The sequence below is a fragment of the Rhineura floridana genome, chromosome 1 (assembly GCF_030035675.1).
Source record: "Rhineura floridana isolate rRhiFlo1 chromosome 1, rRhiFlo1.hap2, whole genome shotgun sequence".
In the NCBI taxonomy this organism is placed as follows: Eukaryota; Metazoa; Chordata; class Lepidosauria; order Squamata; family Rhineuridae; genus Rhineura; species Rhineura floridana.
In genome coordinates, this window is record NC_084480.1 from 204,823,344 (window position 1) to 204,845,819 (window position 22,476).

The following is a 22,476-nucleotide window of genomic DNA, read 5'->3' on the forward strand; positions in this document are numbered from 1 at the left end:
TTGGGAGTTCCTGGAGTACTGACTCATGATCTCAGACATGCAAACGAATCTGTGCAACAGCAAGCTAATTTACTGTAGGAGACTGGGGCAAATCTACGCGTTGCATCCTGTGATTAGAGGTGGGGAAGAGTTTCCTCTTAATTGGAATATCACCCTGAATATAGTCTTCCAATCCTCATAGGGGAGAAGCATTTCTGGAATGGACCAGGAGCTACTTCTTGATTACAGGTTCCAGGCAGAGCCGGCCCAAGACATTTTGCTGGTAAAGCACAAAAGTCAAAGTAAACAAATGAAAAATAGTGAATATGCTATGTTTTAAACTAATGTATAGAGTAAACCTGATGCTTATAATGCAATGAGTGCATTTGCCATATATTTAATATTTACCATTAATAAGGAAGAAGCTGAACATTGCTATGAAAATAAAAAGTAAAAACAAGGATAAAAAAGAGGGAATTACAAATTTTATATAAAAGGTATACAGTACAGAAACTTTAGATGACTAAATCCATGAACTATAAGAATATAATATATCCACAGCACGTTTAAAAAACTGCAGTAACTGCAGTAAAAATCTGCGGTAATACGATCGTTGGGTGTCATATTTGAATATTGGTGACTGTGAATTACTGCAATTTGAAGACATTGACATTTTGCCTCGCCATAAGCAAGGGTTATATTCACTAATAGGCAAAAAACCTTTTAGCCAACAGATATTTCTATCAAACTTTAAAAAGCAGGGAAATTGGGCAGCTATAGACACTTGACCTCCTTTCTGAGATATTGTACTGCCCTACAAAGTTGTCAAAATGCAGACACAATTTGGGTTGGTCTTTCACAGTCCAATCCACTTCCTGTGTAGCTTGGAAGAATTTGGTAACATGTGCCTCTGAGCATATGGTGAGTGGTGGCAATACCTGCCATCTCCAAAGATGAAGAATGACATATTTGTATGTTTGTTGGTGTTCTTACTCTGCTTCATTCCTGTGTTACTATTTCTACAGAGAATCTAATATAGAAAATGTTATTTCTCTCATTATTCATTCTAGAAACCTGTGTCAAACTTATTTTTATTAATTTCAATGCCTTTTTATTGGTCAGTGTCATATGATGGTGAAGACAGCCTTTTGTGTTTCAAATTGGAGCTTATGTTCTATTTTTATTTTGGGTGCATTAACAGTTGAATCTGCAACTGCTGCTTTCATGTAAAATCAGACTGATTACAATATGTTGCTACTTAAGCAAAGAATCTAGCTGTTGGAAAAAAACAAACTTAGCCCGTCCAAGATGCATGTTTTCAACCTACTATGCTTAAACCACTTCACTTAAGGAAAGGCGGGCATCATCAATTAAAAACATAGAGCACACCTAGAATTTTGCTAGAACATATTTCACCTCCCACTGTTTTATCTTATGCAAAGTGGGACACTCCTGATGTCCACTGCAGACTATTCTTTCTGACTGTTTTGTGTATCGCCATGAAAATTAAGAGGGTTGTTAAGCAAGCGTTTCTGAGATCAGGACTATAAGTTTTGTAAGGTTTTGTTTTGAAATGAGCTTATGGGAAGCATCAGAATGACATGGGGGTATTTTCAATTTAACATTGCGGAATGTGAAAAATCCACTCTGGCTATAGTATACAGCCACTCTTGTGGCTGTATAATCTTGAGATATTTGAACTCATGCATACACAACGGCTGTACAAGAATACATGCCACTGAAGAAGGCTGACCAAGCTGAAATGTGCTTGGCATTCCATGTGTTCACAGATGTCCCCAGGAGAATATTAGGAACATTTCATGTACTGTGCTGAGTTTTAGGTTGAAAATGTAGCATTTTACTATTTATATCTAGTTTATCTTGGCATTTGTGCATTACATTCATGTTTGAACGTAAGGGATATTTTATTTCTATTCTGGCTTGTTTCCAAGACATTTTGCTGTCTGAAGCAAAGGACAAGATGGCATCCTCTCCCATTCCATCTACAAAATCCAATTGAATTAGCAGTTGAATCTTTTTCAACACTGGTGATAGGAGAGCATGTTTCACCACACCTGAGGGTAATAGGGAAGCTTAGGGAGTGCAAGGGAAGCCATGCAGAATCCACAGCTCTATCATTTGACACCTCACCACTGCCCTCTCTTCCTGAGGTGGCCATCTCATTTTCCCTAATGTTTGGGCCAGCCCTGCTTCCAGGCATGTTCCAGCATGGGAGGTGAGCATGGTGGTGGCAGCATCAGGAAAAATATAACTGGGGGGCATAGAAGGGGCAACATGTATTTCCAAGGGAGGCAAGCTTTGTCTTAGCTTTCTGGCAGAGAACAGTGCATTTCACATTAATGTTCCTATCCTATTCATTATATAAGTACAGCAGAGAAACACACTAAGGCTGTGCTTGGCCTTAAACATGCCAAATATGTGGTGGAACATCCAAAGTCTGTCCTGGATGGTGCTGAATGGATGTAGTCCAAAAGCTGGAAAGGCGTCAGCTTCAGGAAAGCTGCTTTATGGTGAAATATGGTTGCAGCCATTTATTTATGTCTGCCACAGTATCAGATATGTGAATGAAGAGTAAGCACAATCAATTGATGATGAAACTTACAGACAGTCTGAGGTCAGAGAAGCCAGAATTACTCCATGAGGAAACAACACTGATCATATGAATCATCGAACCAAGTAACAGCCCTTCCCTAAGCAGATTCCAGATTTGGAAAGATTTTAAATGTGTCCAACATTTTGTTTCATATTTTATTCTTGCTAATCATGCAGAGAAAAGGTGAATGAAGAATTTGAGCTGGGTTTTGGATTACTGTGGGTCATACTGCACAACAGGGCCAGGGCAAGAGTTTTGGGGGGCGGGTTGGCACAATGTCAGCTATGGGGCCCCACAGCCTCTCCACCAACCCAGGGCTCATGGCGGACCACTTGCCTTTTCTGGCCACCACTGAAACGCTGCTGGGGAGCCAGTGAGGATGACAGTAAATGGTGTTACAGGTAGTTTGGACTGGTGAAGGGCCCTTCCAAGGCTCTGGAGCCCTCAGCCAGTGCCCAATGTGGCTGACTGCTGGTGCTGGGACTGCTGCACAATATGGTAGTTCTGGGTGGAGAGCTGACAGGCTGCTAAGCTGATATATAATGTAGGGCATTTTGTTCAAAGTAGGATGTGATGTTCTGGAAAGCAGCTGACCTGTTGACGATGAATCATGGTGTGAGGTTCAAATGGAAATCTACTCTTGTGATGACAGATGAGAGGCATCGCCTTGGAAAACAACACCCAGACCCGTTTTTTAGAAAAGGAAGACAACATCGATTTCAAGGAAGCAAACACTGAAATCAGATGGGAAATGAATGTCAATACATTAATTACACATCTTGGACAGTGCTGGAGACAGTTTCGGCACATCAGGTCTCAGCTCCTAGAACTCTTGGGCAACTGCCTGGGACCCAGTATACAAGCAGGGCCAGTGGGCCTGATTGTGCTGCTGCTTGCCCTAAGTACCCCATGCCAGGTGTCTCCAAGCCACCTTCCAAGCTTCTCAGAATGTGTGGAATGATTTATGCACTAGATGGAACTAGAGTCAGTTATATCTAGATGGAGTTAGAACTTTTGTGTTACTCTTCAGTTCTTGCTTGAAAGAAAAAATGGCAATCTTGTCTAGTTTCTTGTGTGTGTCCTCTAAGCTTTCCAGGACAGGCTGGGCATTGTGGACATTTAAAATGGCATATTTCCATCCACCGAGCCAGCTTCCTGGGTTCATATGTACCCATGGCTCCCACTGCTATGACCTGGGGACCATTCATGGGAGATATATCTGGCTCCCTCCCTGACTATGTTTAAATGGGACTTAAAGAACTGGATGGTCCATTCTGCTTTTAGTTGATGCCACTATTATAGAGTAAGTTTAAAGCCATAACACATCAAATGAAAACATAGAGAAAAACATTAAAACAGCTTACATCCAATAGGGTTAAAATGTTAACGCACCAGACATCCAATAACTGGTAAAATAAAATAAACCTGTAAGATCCAAAATGCCAAATAGTAGTTACAGCTCTAATCAAAATGGTCCAGATACTAGGACAAGTCCTAAAACTATGATTTAGGGCCTATCGATGCCTCCTTTTAACCTGCAGTACAAGCCCCTTGTGTTTCCATTAATTCACCATTGTCCATATCATGTTCCCACCATCACAGATTTTCTCAGATTAAATTGAGATTTCCTCTACCCATCAAAAAAACATTTTTTTTGCTGTACTGATTATCAAGTTCTTTAACATACAGTTGTGCAGACATCTTGCCCCTTTTTTACAATATGGACGGGCCATGGGCATAACTGCCACCCTCTATCCACGCCTCCTTCTTCCTTACAGCTCATTTGTGTTCCCGGTACAGAATTTGAGCACTTCCATCTTGTTTCTCCAGGCTGTACTGCAGAAGATGTATAGCTGTTGCGCAAACTTTTATTTCCCAAAAAGAAAATAAAGCCTATCAATGAGCCCACCACCATCACAAGACAGCAGCAGGACAATAGTGGGTGGGGGGTGGGGGGTGAGAGAGGAAGGCCAGCTCCAGGCGCTATTGGATGAAACCGATTATCTAGATCCATTTCAATTGGGTTTTAGGCCCGGTTTTGGCACTGAGACGGCCTTGGTCGCCCTGTTTGATGACCTATGTTGGGAGAGGGACAGAGGGAGTGTAACTCTGTTGATTCTCCTTGATCTCTCAGCGGCGTTTGATACCATCGACCATGGTATCCTTCTGGAGAGGCTCGCGGAGTTGGGAGTTGGAGGTACTGCTTGGCAGTGGTTCCGCTCCTACTTGGCGGGCCGTCTCCAGAAGGTAGTGCTTGGGGAACATTGTTCGACACCGTGGGCTCTCCAATGTGGGGTCCCGCAGGGGTCGGTTTTGTCTCCCATGCTTTTCAACATCTATATGAAGCCATTGGGTGCGGTCATCAGGAGTTTTGGAGTGCGTTGTCATCAGTATGCTGATGACACGCAGCTCTACTTCTCCTTTTCATCTTCTTCAGGTGAGGCTGTCGATGTGCTGAACCGTTGCCTGGCCGCGACAACGGACTGGATGAGAGCTAACAAACTGAGGCTCAGTCCTGACAAGACTGAGATGCTGTTGGTGGATGGTTTCTCTGATCGGATGGTGGATATATACCTTGTCCTGGATGGGGTTACACTCCCCCTAAAGGAGCAGGTTCATAGTCTGGGAGTCTTTTTAGACTCTTCCCTTTCACTTGAGGCTCAAGTAGCCTCGGTGGCACGGAATGTGTTCTACCAACTTCGGTTGGTAGCCCAGCTACGTCCCTATTTGAGCAAGGAGGACCTTACATCAGTTGTACATTCTCTGGTAACCTCGCGTTTGGATTACTGCAACGCGCTCTATGTAGGGCTGCCTTTGAAGACAGTTCGGAAGCTACAGCTAGTGCAAAATGCGGCGGCCAGATTGTTAACAAGGACCAAGTGGTCCGAGCATATAACACCTGTTCTGGCTCGCCTGCACTGGCTACCAATATGCTTCTGAGCCAGATTCAAAGTGTTGGTATTAACCTATAAAGCCTTATACGGCGCGGGACCACGATACCTGTCGGAATGCCTCTCCCGTACACTACGTTCTACTACGAAGGCCCTCCTCTGGGTTCCGACTCATAGAGAGGCCCGGAGGGTGATGACAAGATCTAGGGCCTTCTCAGTGGTGCCCCCTGAACTCTGGAACAGTCTCCCCGAGGAGGTGCGCTTGGTGCCGACATTGATATCCTTTCGGCGCCAAGTTAAAACCTTCCTCTTTTCCGAGGCATTTTAATTTTAATTTTAATTTTAATTTTAATTCTGTTGTAATTGATTTTAGATTGCTTTATTTTTATACGTCTTTGTTGTATCATACTGTGTATTTTATTGTATCTCTTGTGTTCACCACCCAGAGAGCTATTGCTAGTCGGGCGGTATAAAAGTCTAATAAATAAAATAATAAATAAAAATAAGGAGAGAGAAGGGGTTGAGTAGCTTTTGTTTTAACATGGCGGACGCTTGCATGTGTGTGAGGAAGGGGCTGCTGTCTGGGGCTTCAACGGCTCTTTCCTCATCTGTTGGGCGGTTTAGGGTAGCAGCGACAGAGCAGGAGTGGGAATATATGTTTTACGATTAATTGAAAAATGGATTTTCCACCTCAGACAGAGAGAGACAAGCAAGCATCAACTTTGAGATGAAAAATTGCTCATGGTCTATTCAGGAGGAGGCAAAGGAAGAGTCAGCCCCAGGGGATAATTTGTTTAGGAATCTTTTTTTAGAAGCTTCCCCCTCCCTTCCTCTTTCCCTCCTTCCTTTCTCTTTCCAGGGAAAGCAGCCTCTGTCCCTGGTTGAATGGAAAAAATGGGAGGGACTTGCTGGAAGATGGATGCTTGGGGTCACTCCACAATCTTCTCTGACTTGATTGGTTGATTAGGTCTTTAACATATATATATATATTCTTGCTTAAAATTGAGTCTTTAAACAAGCAGTATCAATTCCACAACAATGCTATACTAGCTACTTTAGATGTCACATCTCTTTACACCAATATACCACATAATGATGGGATTCAGGCTTTAAATGAGTTCCTTAACACCAGAGATATGAACAATCCTCCAACAGAGGTTCTCACAATTTTAGCTATGCTATTCCTGACTTGCAACAACTTTACATTCAATGGTAAACAGTACCTGCAACTACAAGGCACAGCTATGGGGACTCACATGGCTCCATCATCTGCGAATCTCTTTATGGGTAAACTGGAACAGGAGATCCTCAAAAAGGCCATCAACAAACCACTTATATGGTGGCAATACATTGACGACATCTTTATGGTCTGGACAAACGGTAAAGAGGGTTTGGAACAATTTAAAAATTACATCAACTCTATCCATCCATCTATTAAGTTTACATTTAATAGTACAAATGACAATCCGCACATCCCTTTTCTGGATATCCTTCTCACCATTGAAAACAAGAAAATAGCCGCTGATCTCTACAGCAAACCCACTGATGCCCACACCTATTTAAACTAGAAATCCTGCCATCCTAGGCATATAAAGAAGAACATTGTGTATAGCTTAGCTCTGAGAATCAAACTTATTTGCAACACTGAAGATAAAAATCAGAGAAGGATCAGTGAACTTAAAGAACACCTTCTTCTAAGAGGATATTCTCCACATATTATCAATTGCAACATCCACCGAGCCTCCATTCTGTCCAGAGAAAACCTCCTCCATCATACTGAGGTGTCAAAGGGCAGAGAGGAACAGATTCCATTTGTGGTAGATTTCCATCCAGCATCTCCTAACTATCACCGAGCAATCAGGGAGAGCTACCCATTGCTGGCAAACTCTGAACATCTTACTAGAGCCATCAGCAGGCCTCCTGTTACAGCATTTCACCAACCTCCTAATTTGTGCAGACTGTTGGTGAGAGCTGTGCTTAAGCCACCTATCAGCAATCCAGGGTCTCATCCTTGTCACTCCAAACGCTGTATCACTTGTGTGTACCTCAGGGAGACAGCCATTTTTACAAGCACTAGGACAGGCAGGACATATTACATCAAACAGAACATCACCTGCAGGTCCTGCAATATAGTTTACATCATCGAGTGCAAAAGACCAGGATGTCATATCCAATACGTAGGAAAGACCACAACTGACCTACGCATGCGCTTCAGGAACCGCAAGTCGGCAATCTTGACAAAAAAAGTGGAGCAACCAGTTGCAAAGCATTTTAACATCGAGGGTCACAGCCTTTTGGACTTTTCCATTACAGCGATAGAGATGCCAGCAGATCCAGCAGCATTGACTAAAAGGGAGAACTTTTGGATTTACTCTCTGGACACATTGGCACCACATGGCCTGAACCTGGAGGACAGTACCACCACTACTTAGCTTCTGCAAATGAAGCCCCTCTGAGCATTCCATTCTCAAAGCTCTATAACTGCCACCTTGGTAACAGCATTTGTATGTTGGCAGCTGATGGAGGTGGAAGCTGAAATGTTTTGTTAATACAATAAAAAACCTCTGTTTGGTTAATCACAATTACGTTCATACCTGAGAAGCCGTCTATTAATATTAATCCTTTCACGCTTCTCCCACAGTCTCAATCTATCGATGGAATCAAAGGCTGACATAAGATCAATGAAAGCAACATAAGGATGTTTTCTGTAACAATTGGATCAAGATGATGCAGTGATCTATTGTACTGTGGCCCCTATGAACACCTACTTGCTCTGGACAGAAATGTTTCGGCACCTCTGCCAAGTCCTCTAATATATTTGGAAGATGCTGGCTACACAACTTGGAGGATATATCAAAAAGGTTAATTGGATGATAATTGGCAGGTTCCTGCATGTTACCCTTTTTGTAAATTGGATAGGTAATACTTTGTTTCCAATTTTTGGGAACATTGCCAGTAGTATCAATTTCATACTATTTTTCAATGGGGCTTAATGATCTGGATGTTCCATTCTGCTTTTAATTGATGCTACTGTTATAGGTAACTATACACTAGGGATGGGGCTTGTTGTTTGCCTGTGCTTGATTTGTGCTTGTGGTTCTCATCACACCCACTCACTTCATGTCGACACTTTGTTTGCTGTTGCAGTATGAGGTCAACCCATCGTGAATTTTTCAACCTTGAAATTGGCACTGATGCTGAGCTATAGCTGTTTGAGCTCAAAGTCTCACTGATGTTGATTCTAATGCAAATCAACTGCTTCCAGAAACATAAAAGGCCCATCCATATGACTGCATAATCTGCAATGTTACTACTTTGTGTCCTCATTAATTCACCATCATCCATATGACATTGCAAGCTAGTACGGATTTTTGAGTACACAAATCCACATTAGAAATACCACCAAGGGCCCTGTGATGTTCCTGATTTGTAATGTAAATATGGTAAGTGCTGGTATAATAGAAGACATATGGTAAGTGGAGTGAGTGAGGAGGGGGAGTACATGGGCTGTAGAATGCTGGATGATTGGCTGAGCATTTGTATGGCTGGGAGTATAAATGAAAGGATGACAGGGGAGCTGGTAGAGGTTGGTGTTGTTGGTGTTTGGAGGCGGATGTTGGTGAAGAATATAAGGTGGCTGTTGAGAACGTGACTTAGGAATTCTGAGGCAATTATTAAGAAGTAAAGTACATAAGAGAACATATATGAAACCATACGCTTGTCAACAAAGTCTTAAGTAATCTTGTTATTTCTAATGCTTAATAAATATTTCTTGGTTTACTAAAAGCCTGATTCTTCAGCTGGGATACACAGACCAGGGGGGATGGCAGAGTAACCAAGGCTGAAAAGTAATTGTATCGAATGGTGGCAGTGGCAGAGGAAAGGATATTGTATCCAGTACCACAGAGAAACCCAGGGCTGTAAGCAGTGGTGTGCTGGAGCCGGCTCGCACTGGCTCGCGAGAGCCGATTGTTAAAGTTTTGAGAATTTTGCAAGCCGGTTGTTAACAGAGGAAGCAGGGGAAGTCTTCTGCTCCTCTGATTGGTGGACGAAAGACATGTGCCAGAAGCATAGGCTTCTGGGCAGAGCTTGGAAAAGTTACTTGTTTGAACTGCAACTCCCATCAGCCCAATCCTGTGGCCATGCTGGCTGGGGCTGATGGGAGTTGTAGTTCAACAAAGTAACTTCCACGATCTGTTGCTGGGCAGCTTCACTCTTTCCTCGTGCTCTGTGTTAGGAGGCACGAGGAAGGAAGTGGAGAGAGAGGGAAAAAATGCTACCAGCCGGAGGAGAAGACAGCTGCAGAATGGAAGTAAAGAGCTGTGGAGGTAAGTGATGATGATGTGTGTGTGTTGCCCTTTCCGGCTTGCAGGGGTGAACTTCGCACTTGTCCTACTGCCCCCCCACCCCTGCTCTTTTGCCTCCCTGTCCACCCCCCCGTTCTGTTTCTGTCAACAGCACAAGAAAACTGGGAAATAATAAAACAAGCAATTCCTGTAATCATTGCTGACCTACCCCAACACCAAATTTGTTTTCTGCCTTTTTTGGGGTAGGGCTACAAATGACACAGCTCAGTGTAGTTTTAAGAAATATAATTATAGTGATTAGCATTATTCATTTTGAGATGGCAGCAATTCTTTTCATGTACTTTGTCATGTTGTGCTATACAGGACTCTTTTTTAACCAATCTTCAGGGCCAATCATGCAATGGAAATGTGCATGGTTTGCAATTGTGCTGGGATTGTGGAATATTGCCAGAACTAGAGAGCAAAATCTAGCTGCTGTTAAAATAATCTTGATAATCTGAGAGTATTTTTTTTAAAAGGGCAGGTTTCTAGAACTAATGGTTCTGGTTTCTAACTATTTAATTGACACTGGCAATTGTTTTAAAACAGTAGTTTTGACAGTTCTCCTGCCTAGGGTCTGTCAACAGGGCTAGCCAACACGGTGCCTTTTCATTGTTTTGGACTAAAACTCCCATGAGCCCCAACCAGCATGGCCAATTGTCAGGGATTATGGGAGATGTAGTCTACACCACCTGGAGGGCACCATATTGGCTACCCCTTCCCTAGAAACAGTACAAGAAAAATAATTCCAGTACTAATAGGATGAAATGGGTGTGTTTCCCTTGGCTTAGAAGCCCATTTCAGAAGCCATCATATTGGGTGGTATTCAGTTAACACATCTTGTTAATGTAAGGATTTCCATTCACACAACAAGACTCCCACCTCAACCCTCTGCATATCCCCCTTTCTCAAATATGTTCTGGAGGGTTTTTTCAGCTTTCTTTTTACCAATCCCCTCATTTTTGTGAAGTTTCCTGTTTTGAAGTCAAATGTGACTGTGTTGGATTTTCTTGGCAATTGGCCAGTTACATGTATGTTTAATTTAATAGCACTGTGGTCACTGCTCCCAATCGGTTCAACAACACTTACATCTCGCACCAGGTCCCAGTCCCCACTGAGGATTAAGTCTAGGGTTGCCGTCCCTCTGGTCAGTTCCATGACCAACTGGTCTAGGGAATAGTCATTTAGAATATCTAGAAACTTTGCTTCTTTGTCTTGACTGGAACACATATGCGGCCAGTCTATGTCCGGGTAGTTGAAGTCACCCATTACTACCACATTTCCTAGTTTGGATGCATCCTCAATTTCATATCTCATCTCAAGGTCTCCCTGAGCATTTTGATCAGGGGGACGATAGATCGTTCCCAGTATTAGGTCCCTCCTGGGGCATGGTATCACCACCCACAACGATTCTGTGGAGGAGTCCGCCTCTTTTGGGGTTTCAAGCTTGCTGGATTCAATGCCTTCTTTCACGTATAGAGCGACTCCGCCACCAATACGTCCTTCCCTGTCCTTCCGATATAGTTTATATCCAGGGATAACCATATCCCACTGGTTTTCTCCATTCCACCAGGTCTCCGTTATGCTCACTATATCAATGCTCTCCTCTAAGACCAAGCACTCCAGTTCTCCCATCTTGGTTCGGAGGCTCCTAGCATTAGCGTACAGGCACTTGTAAGCAGTGTCTCTCTTCAAGTGTCTTTGGCACTTGTGGTTAGGCCTGTGGTAATTTTGCTCTTCTGAATTTATATCCTGTGCCCCTGCTCTCACAATGCCTACTTCTAGGCCTACCCCTTTTAAAATTTCATCATTTCTTTGGTTTTTATCCCAGGGGGGAGGTTTATTCCGAACCGGACCTTCCTCAGCTCCTGTCGGGTTTCCCCCCTCAGTCAGTTTAAAAGCTGCTCTGCTACCTTTTTAATTTTAAGTGCCAGCAGTCTGGTTCCATTCTGGTTCAAGTGGAGCCCGTCCCTTTTGTACAGGCCCGGCTTGTCCCAAAATGTTCCCCAGCGCCTAACAAATCCAAACCCTTCCACCCGACACCATCGTCTCATCCACGCATTGAGACTGCGAAGCTGGGCCTGTCTGGCTGGTGCTGCGCGTGGAACCGGTAGCATTTCAGAGAAAGCCACCTTGGAGGTCCTGGCTTTCAGTATCCTACCTAGCAACCTAAATTTTGCTTCCAGGACCTCACGGCTGCATTTCCCCATGTCGTTGGTGCCAATGTGTACCACGACCACTGACTTCTTCCCAGCACTGTCTACCAAACTATCTAAACGACGGGCGATATCCGCAACCTTCGCACCAGGCAGGCAAAACACCTTGCGGTCTACACGCCCATCACACACCCCACTGTCTATGTTCCTAATGATCGAATCACCCACTACAAGGATCCCTCCACCCCCTGGAGATATATTCTCGGCACGAGAGGACAGCTACTCATCCCCCAAGGAATGGGTCCCTTCTAAGGGATCGTTTCCCTCTTCCTCAGCTGGATGCTCTCCTTCCCCGAGACCATCGTTCTCCATGATAGCAGGAGAGCTATCATCGTTGGAGTGGGACACAGCTATAACGTCCCTGAAGGCCTCCTCCACACACCTCTCTGCCTCTCTCAGCTTTTCCAGGTCTGCCACCTTGGCCTCAAGGAAATGAAGTCGTTCCCGGAGAGCCAGAAGCTCATTGCACTGAGAGCACATCCACAACTTCTGTCCAACAGGCAGATAGTCGTACATGCTGCAGGCGGTGCAAAACACTGGAAAGCCCCCACACCCCTGCTGGCTTCTTACCTGTATAGTTTTGTTTAAGATTTATTACGTCAATGGGTTGGAGACTGCGGTTTAGTTGAGGTCAGGGAACAAACGGGCAGAGTAGGGGGCCCTGGCCTCCTTGCCCTGCTGCTGAACTCGCCCTGCTGCTGAACTCGCCCTGCTGCTGAACTCGCCCTGCTGCTGAACTCGCCCTGCTGCTGAACTCGCCCTGCTGCTGAACTCGCCCTGCTGCTGAACTCGCCCTGCTGCTGAACTCGCCCTGCTGCTGAACTCGCCCTGCTGCTGAACTCGCCCTGCTGCTGAACTCGCCCTGCTGCTGAACTCGCCTTGACGCTGAACTCGCCTTGACGCTGAACTCGCCTTGACGCTGAACTCGCCTTGACGCTTTGTCAGCTGGGGCCTTGACATTTCATCAGCTGGGGCTCCCTCTAGCTCGTGGAGCAGGCTCCCTCGCTAGGGTGCTCTGACTTTATATGTGTGGCTGGTTCCTCCCAGCTACTGCTGCTAGCCAATGATGTGTTACTTGAGGCTGATGGCTATCAGCTGGGGCTTAACTCTTTAGTATTATCTCAGGCTTCCTTCCTTTGAAGGCAGGAAGGCAGGCTTCCTTCCTTTGAAGGCAGGAAGGCAGGCTTCCTTCCTTTGAAGGCAGGAAGGCAGGCTTCCTTCCTGAGCGAGGGGCGGGGCTGTTTAAGCTTTTGGCTGCTTTTAATCTAAGCAAGGGGCTGCGACTTCCAGGCAAGTCTTTTTTGTTTGTTGTTTTCCCACCTAGAACAGCCTGACCTTTCTTTAACCTAGGGAAACAGAGCTTGTGGTTGTGTTTCAGGAAGGCTGAAGCTGCCCTTTTTAGCAAGGACTGAGCTGCCTCTTGTTGATGCTGGCGGTTCTTGCGTGACACAGCATACATTACTTTGGAGTTAAGTTGAGCAAGAAACTTCTCAGATGCATTAGATCAGGTTAAGAGTCTTTATTAAGACATTAGGGCCAACAGGCTTAAGAGTAAATACATGTAGAGTTTCTTCAGTCACCCCCTTCTGGTACATCCCTCTCCAAAGGTAAACACAGAAGACAACCTTTCAGTTCAGAGGCATGATACACAGAACGCAGCACGCAGGAGAAGAGAAAGCAACTAACAAACAGCAGGCAGCTATAACTTTCCCAGCTGTTATCTCCCATTACCATAGCAACCTGTCTGGCCTTGGCTGTCTGCTCTCAAGCCAGAAAAGCAGATAAGGCCTTTCCTTTCCCAAACTTCTCCAGACTTGTAGTCTTCATGGAAAACAACTAGGGGTAGTAATGCCTATAGGTCAACAGCCCAACATGTTCCCCTTTTTCCATTAAGACTGCAAAGCCTTCAATTGCATCTATAACACTTCCATTTCAGCAATACATTTCTACAAAACAAAGGTAATGCATTGCATCATACAGATCCAGTTTACATTTCAGCACATTTCAGTACATTTCAGAACATCTCTGTACATTTAGCTAGAACTTTATTCAATCAAATTTTGGCTGAACACAAGTCAAATACAGTGTCTCAGGATCCATCTCAACTTGTTTATGCATACCTGGGCTGGTAATTTCCCCCACAGTAAATCTTTCAGGCGGTTTGCCTATGTTTGATCTTGTAGAACGTCTTAAAGGAACTAGAGCTTCTGCTCTTTCTGCTCCCCCATCTGAACTGGTACTTGGCACAGCTTGATCAGGAAATTCCGTTTCCTCAACCTTGCGTTTCTTATTTCTGTGTTTCCCACAAATGAGTTCATTTAACGCATCCCTGAGAGGAATTTGTGTGCCTTCCACCTTTATATCTAGATTTGGCTTAAATGTCAATGTTGGTGCTTGTGTTTGTGCTTGTGTGTCACTTGACCCTGTGAGAATGACTGTTTGCCTCTGATCCCAAGGCTTTTCTGCAACTTTAATGCTTCTGCTCAGAATTAACTGCTGTGTTTCTGGCACCCAAACAAATCCTTGTGGTGCTCTGGGTGCAAGTTTACCTCTTCGTTTTCCCTGTGGAATGTGGACCCAGCAACGTGCCCCAAATTTTTGAATGTGTTGTATTTTAGGCTTTCTACCAGTGATTTTCTCATAAGGAGACATTCCAATGGCACTGTGAAACACCCTGTTGTGAATATAATTCGCATACAACATTGCCTCTGCCCAGAAAGAATTCCCTAAACTGCAATCCATCAGCATGGCTCTCATTGCTTCCTGAAGCACCCTATTTTTTCTCTCAGCAGACCTGTTGGAAAATGGGCTAAAAGGAGCTGTGAAAGTCTGGAGTATTCCCTTACTCTCGAGGAATTCACTCAATGCTTTGCTTGTGAATTCCCCCCCCCCCGGTCTGAGTGTATCGCTTTCACAGTAACGCCATGTTGAGTTTCAATTCTCTTAATGAACAGTTTCAGCTTCTGCTCAGCTTCACTTTTATGCTTTAACAGAAAAACATGACAAAATCTTGAAAAGTCATCTACGATTACCATAAAGAATCTTGCACCTCCGCATGAAGCATTTATTGGCCCTGATAAATCAACATGAACTAGCTGATAGGGAGCTGTTGTGGTTCTCTCAGCCTCCCGGTTAATTGGTGCAATTGTCATTTTTGCTTTATGACATGCATCACAATCCAACATTAACTGTCCACAATTTCTCAAACGCATGTTTTCACTATGCATTGGGGTTTTCTTTATCGTGTCAAAGTTTGCATGCCCCAGCCTCTGATGCCATTCATGGACGCAGCCCTGATGTGTCTGTACCTCAGCGTTTAACACAGCACACTCTGCTTGACTGCTCTTTATTACAAACTGTGAATCATTAAGGCTTCCCTGCATGCACACTTCATTCCCCCTCAATACAAAACATTTGTCTTTGTCAAACAACACTGAAAACCCACAACTGGTCAGTTTTCTCACAGACAACATGTTATGAGACAGTTCTGGTACAAACAAACAATCTGACAGTATTCCAAGTTTATCAAATCTCACCAGTCCTCGAGCTTCCACGTTCTTACGCGATCCATCAGCAAGTAAAACAAAGTCCTGCACATCTTCTGAAGTATAAAACAAACTCCTGTCTTTAATGGCTCGCACCACTGTCAAGAATCCAGTCAATAGGTCCTAAATCTTGAGACTTCTGTTTACAAACAAAGTTCACACTTCCCTGTTTCCAGCCTCCGTCCCTGGAGTTGCGCTTGACTGCCCACGAGCTCCGCAAACATAACAAGCCTTTAGCCTCTGCTGTTCCTGCTTGCTTCCGACAGCCTCCTTCGGCATGGCACTTTTCTTTGCCTCCTGCCTCCGCTGCCATTCCTGGGTCAGCTTTTCTTCAATAAATTCAACGTTCAGGCCTCCATCAGGCATGGCTTCGATGCCCATGACAAAATTATTCCAAGTCTCATCGAGTGAAGCCAGGATCAGATAGGTCTTCTGAAGGATAGAGTGTTCCATGCCTCGATCCTGCAACTCAGCAAATAGGCGCCTGAATTCCGTGAGATGCTCACTCATTTCGCACTCACCCGTGAAGCGCATCTGGTACAGCTTCCGTGCCAAACACAATTTAGATCCCGCGGTCTGTTGCACATGAATGCCTTCCAACCGTTCCCACATCTGTTTGGCGTTTATAACATCCCTCACGTGTAGTAGTTGAGAGTCTGAGAGAGCCAAGATTATAAAAGCTTGCGCCCTCTCATCATTCCAAGTCCAGGCCGCTGTAAGGGGTGCAGGGGGTGTTCCATCAATAGCTTCCCATAAATCCTCCTTTACTAGGAAAGCACGCATCCTTGGCTTCCAACTGCCATAATTCTTTTCATTAAGTCGTTCCATCGGCAAGCCTCCAGACATGTTTACAGCCATCCTGTTCACCTCTGTCTGGCACAATCAATCAAGACGCCCTCTCTGGAACTCCGTCTGCCGTTCAGACCAGCAACTTACTCCTGTGTAATGCGCTGTGGATCTGGGCCCATAACCCTGTTGATGCTGGCGGTTCTTGCGTGACACAGCATACATTACTTTGGAGTTAAGTTGAGCAAGAAACTTCTCAGATGCATTAGATCAGGTTAAGAGTCTTTATTAAGACATTAGGGCCAACAGGCTTAAGAGTAAATACATGTAGAGTTTCTTCAGTCACCCCCCTTCTGGCACATCCCTCTCCAAAGGTAAACACAGAAGACAACCTCTCAGTTCAGAGGCATGATACACAGAACGCAGCACGCAGGAGAAGAGAAAGCAACTAACAAACAGCAGGCAGCTATAACTTTCCCAGCTGTTATCTCCCATTACCATAGCAACCTGTCTGGCCTTGGCTGTCTGCTCTCAAGCCAGAAAAGCAGATAAGGCCTTTCCTTTCCCAAACTTCTCCAGACTTGTAGTCTTCATGGAAAACAACTAGGGGTAGTAATGCCTATAGGTCAACAGCCCAACACCTCTCTCCCTGTATGTATCGGTGGAGTTTCCTTTTCCCCCTTCTCTCCGACTGGAATTTAGCCTTGTTTACAGTGTCCCCTGAAGCTTTCCTGCTAGGGTGGTGTTGAAAACTAGCTTTCTATAGGCTTCCTTCTCCTAAGATCTGTCTCCTAAGATATAGGTTCTTTCAGGATTTGGCTCCTAGCTCAGGGTGACCTTGGGCTGCCCTTATTACTTATTGCTCTGAGCTGTTTTACTTCAATTAAATAATGGAATAAATGGGAGCTACTTACCCTCTTTTCGCTCTGCCGCTTAACTCGCCTTGATGCTTCGTCAGCTGGGGCTCCCTCTAGCTCGTGGAGCAGGCTCCCTCGCTAGGGTGCTCTGACTTTATATGTGTGGCTGGTTCCTCCCAGCTACTGCTGCCAGCCAATGATGTGTTACTTGAGGCTGATGGCTATCAGCTGGGGCTTAACTCTTTAGTATTATCTCAGGCTTCCTTCCTTTGAAGGTGTTAGGTCCAAACCCAACACGCAAGCCGCCCTGTCTACCCCAACTCGCTTATTACACCCGGGAAGAGTGCGGAGCTGAGTGCAAATGAACCCACTGTCAGAGATCAAGTAACACGAGACAAAACCTTTGCAAAGGGGACCCAATACTTACAAGCCGAAGCAGGCGAGCATGGGAACATCGTTTATTGGCGTTCAAGGGTTTATATAGGCTTACCCCGAAGTTTACAATATCGGGTGCACATCATAAAATACAAAAGAAGCAATTGCTAACTGTCATAGCTTTGGGGCATATGCAAGGAGGTAAAGGGGTACAGGGGGAAGGACAAAGTGGAAACATCAAGACTATCTCTTAGACTCTATGTCTGCATATTTCGCATGTCCTTGAGATAAGCACTATGCAGAAGCACACAAAGGCAACTATTGAGGGGAGGCCCAGCTGCAACCGGGCGCCCCCTTAACTGGAGACAGACATGATATTATTCTGCTTACATATTGAAAGGAATGGTACAAGTCAAGGATATGAGGGGTATTGGTGTAGCATTTGACATTTCTATGCAAGGCACATTAGTAACAATAAGCAAGGCCATGAGCATAAACGTGGTACAGAAATGCATAGTAGGGAAGTTTCCAGCTTAAACCGGCTTTTATTATGCGAGCCACTGGAATGTAGGTAAGGGTCAGGTCACCAGGAAATAAACCGACATTTTATATCAAAAGTCAAATAAAGGGCACTTTGGTTCTATTTCCCATAAAGCCCAAGCTGGTTTAGATAGGACAAGTGAACTATAGTTTTACAAACACTGGGGATTTTCATTTAACCACAACAGTCCCCCCTTTCAGCCCTGAGAGACTGACTAGTATCTCAGGTAGCTGTATTTCCCTGCTTGGGTTGCCAGAGCGGTCTCAAAGCCATTTCCATATAAGTCGGTTGCGGCTTTCGGGAAAAAGACAATGTGAGCTTGCTCAGACAGACCGAGGCCAATTGCATCAAATTAGGAATACATTGCAAACAACAGCAAACAGAAATCAACAAAGCAAGTACCATAACAACGTAAAATATAATTTTGTGCCAGTCAGGCCATGCAGAAAACCAGTCAGAAAACCCAGAGAACAAAGAGAAGTTCCCAATGCGCTCTACCTCATGATAAATGTTTCCGATATCATTAATGTGTTTAATGACATCAGCTTTACTGTCCGTAATATGGGTACAACATTCACTCCCTATTAACGAACAGACCCCCCCGTGAGAGCTCAATAAAAAGTCCAAGGCGAGCCGGTTTTGCAAAACTACAGTTCTAATTTGTCCTTGTTCATTTGTAAGATCTGAAAAGGAAATAGCCGAATCATTCATAAAACGCTCAAAGGCTTGTGAAAGCTCTATGAGTTCCTGGTATGTTTTGGCTGCACCGTACATAGGGAAAAATCCTCTCAATACTGCCTCCCCTGTGCCTCTCTTGTTGCGGCGGCATAGAGTGGGCAGTGTGGGGGAAACCCAGAGCCCTGGCACCACCCTTCCCAAAGTGCAGGTCCAAAAGCCCGATACTGGTAGCTTCCTTACCGCTGAGTGCCCACAAAGCCACCAGAGTCCAGCTGGGGTTTGATGGTCCACTAAGTCCGTGAGGAAAGGAACCAGATGATGGTCTGCAAAGGTCAACCGCAACAAATGCTGCCAGATGGATAACCTAGTCAAACCCTCTGCTCTGTGTGTTCCGTTTAAAAATGTCCAATTACCCGGGTTTGTAGAGTAAATCAAGCCATCACACATCATCCCACCCGTTGGCTGGCTTCCGCTGCCTACACAGACTGATCTAGCGATGGGTCCGCTTAGTACCAGCCCCCCTTCTAGTTCCTGTGAGCTGGAATGTGAGGCAAAGGAAAGATAATCATTCAATGGCAAAGGGGCCCCGGTCAAGGGGACTCCAGCCTGTCCGTGTGGTGGTGTGTGTGCACAAACATAGCAGTTGCCCTTCTTAGGAGCTGTTTCTTCCATCAAGGCAACAAACGTATTTCCATCCCACCCATCGCCTATCTTGGTGTTTCTTTGTCTAAACCCGCCTAATGTCTTTATGTTATGTGTAGCCTGTGTTACCTGCTTCTGTACGGGTTTCTGAGCGTTCACTTTATCATTCAGCCACACATAGCAGGATGGTATACCAATACCCACACAAAACTTCTGTTTTCCTGCTGTCTTGGGCTGAAAGGCAATTCTATTTTCTTGTATCTGAAAAGTAAGCATGTTATACTCTGTTCTTATGGATTTTACATCAACATTCGAGGGACAACCATAGTTAGGCATAGGGCGATATTGTCTGCACCGAAGTGCGAGTCTGATGGGCCATTCGATTTCCACACGGATACAATGTACCACCCAGCTGCCTGTATAATTATGTTGCAATATAACGGCTGCTTTATGACACAAACGTCCCGCTATGTCAGCCTTCACCATTCATTCCTTTATCAGGTCCACATCATACAGGAAGGGGTCCGGACAGTCCTGTGTTTTCGGAATTGTTCGTCCAAAGTCTTTCAGATAGTAATAATCAGTGTCACTACATATTTTCACGTTGGGGGGGCAACAGAGGGGCCAGGCATGCTGAATCAAAACACCCACTACCCACAAGTAGGCAGAGATCCTCCATCTTTGCCGGAGCATTTCTGCGTTGCTGCTCAGTCGATATCTGCATCCTGGAAAGGGAGTTGGGCCGCCTGCCACTGACCGGTTTCCTCGTTCCTCTGCAAACGTATTTTGGGAACCTGGGGGGGGGTGGCGCCGTTACCACAGCAGGCTTTACATGGGAGTGATGTATCCACGACTTCCGTCCTTCCAGGAAGATGGCTGCTTGCGTGGTTAACAGGACTTGATGTGGTCCTGTGTATCTTGGCTGCAAGGAGTTGCCCCTCACAAACTTCTTTGCCCAGACAAAATCCCCGGGACAGTATGGATGCACCTGGTCCTCAAGGGGTACCGTCTTGGTGGAACCCGCAGCTTTCCGCAGTTCACGGAGTCTATCCTGCAGAGAAAGATACTGGGATACAGTTATGTGATCCCCCCCCAATAGTGAAACATCCACATTTGGCAAGCTCCCCCCTTTCGTTGGAGGCCTGCCATACATTAACTCAAACGGGGAAAGCCCCATGGCTCGGGTAGGGCGAGTACATAAATGGAAAACAACGAGAGGGAGTACCTGAGGCCACCTTAAACCTGTTTCCTGAGTATACTTAGCCAATGCCGTCTTAATCTCCCGGTTCTGTCTCTCCGTGGCCCCAGACGATTGTGGATGATAAACAGTATGAAATAGATGTTTAATTCCCAAACCTTCTTCGACTTTTGCCAAAATCTGTCCCGTGAAATGTGTTCCTTGGTCCGAGTCTATTACCTCTGGAACCCCGAACCTCGGTATTATTTCCTTCAACAGCAATTTAGCCACCGTTGTAGCGGTGGCATTTGTGGTTGGAAACGCCTCTATCCATGCTGTTAAGGGACACACCATGACCAAGAGGTGTTTCTTTCCTTCTGCTTTTGGGAGATCCACAAAGTCGATTTGAATGTGTGACATTGGTGCAGCCGGTACGGGTCTACCTCCTTGCGGGGCCCTGTTTGGTAACGCTGGGCCGTTGGCTTGGCAAATGTGACATGCTTTCACTATTGCAGTACATACTGGTTGGATTCCTGGTGCGTACCAAAAGCGCGTGATCAAATCCACTAATGCGTGTGTACCATAATGGCCCCCATGGTCATGGAACCACCTTGCCGCTGTGTGGTACAAGGCTCTGGGAAGGCAGGCTCAACCATCAGGCATAGTCCATAACTGTTGTTTCAGGATCGTTCCCAACTCCATCCATCGCTTCAGTTCCTCTGGGGGTATTGGAACAGATACAGGCGGGACAAAAGCAGTGGTTGCCAGCGCCAAAGTCGGCATACTTATGGGAAGCAGTGCTGCTTGGCGCACAGTTTGATCTGCCATGGCATTTCCTAGTGTTACAGGGTCCTGCTCCTTAGTGTGCGCCTTGCAATGGACCACCGCTAGCTGTGAAGGTTCAAGAATAGTTTGTAACAACTTTTGCACAAGTTCCAGATGTTGGATTGGTTTACCCCCTGCAGTTGTAAACCCTCTGTATTTCCACAGATGAATATGACAATGTATAACCCCAAAAGAGTACCTGCTATCTGTGAAGATGGTCACCTTTTTTCCTGCTGACAATTGACATGCTCTGGCCAGCGCATAGATTTCTGCTGCTTGCGCTCCCCACCGTCCTGGGAGTGCTGCCGCCTCTACCACATCCCATTGTGTTGTTATGGCAAAACCTGTGTATCTTACCCCATTCTGGTAGTAGGAGCTGCCGTCCGTGAAAAGAATAACATCTGATTCCAGCAACGGTTCATCAGACAGATCGGGTCTGATCTGTAAGGTGGATTGCAAAACTTCTACACAGTCATGGTCCGGGAAAGGCGGGGGCAACTCGGGCAGGAGGGTAGCTGGGTTTAACGGTCCACAACGTTCAAACCGCACATTGGGATCCTCTAACAGCTCTGCTTCCAGTTGTTGCTGCCTCTGCGCTGAAAACACTTGCGTGGTACCTTTTCGCAACAGAGCCGAGAGTGCATGCGAAGTCCAGACAGTGGTGGAATGACCGAGGGTCAATCCTTTCACCTTGGTCAAAAGTAAAGCCGCCGCAGTCAGTGTGCGTGTGCATGTGGGAGTCCCACGAGCCACATTGTCAATTTGTTGAGAATAAAACGCCACTGGGAAGTGACTGGGACCGTACAGTTGTGTCAGGACTCCGCTAGCCACCCCCGATCTTTCATGGACAAACAAATGAAAGGGTTTACCGTAATTTGGCGGTTTCAGAGACATAGACGTGGCTACGCTCTGTTTTAGTAGTTCAAACGCTTTTTCATTGTCCCGGCTCCATTGTATCAAATCAGGGGCTTTACTTGCAGTGAGCGCGTGTAACGGTTTACTCA

At 45.4% G+C, this 22,476-nt stretch overlaps 1 protein-coding gene across 1 annotated transcript in view; it reads left to right on the plus strand.

Annotated features, from left to right (window-relative positions):
• Positions 1–187: 187 nt before the first annotated feature.
• Positions 188–22,476, plus strand: part of LOC133366912 (serpin B4-like) — an 86,269-nt gene continuing 63,980 nt past the window's right edge. Inside the window, exon 1 of the mRNA XM_061590466.1 lies at positions 188–262. Within this exon, the coding sequence (XP_061446450.1) occupies positions 200–262 (63 nt within the window). The 5' untranslated portion in view covers positions 188–199. The remainder of the gene's footprint in view (positions 263–22,476) is intronic.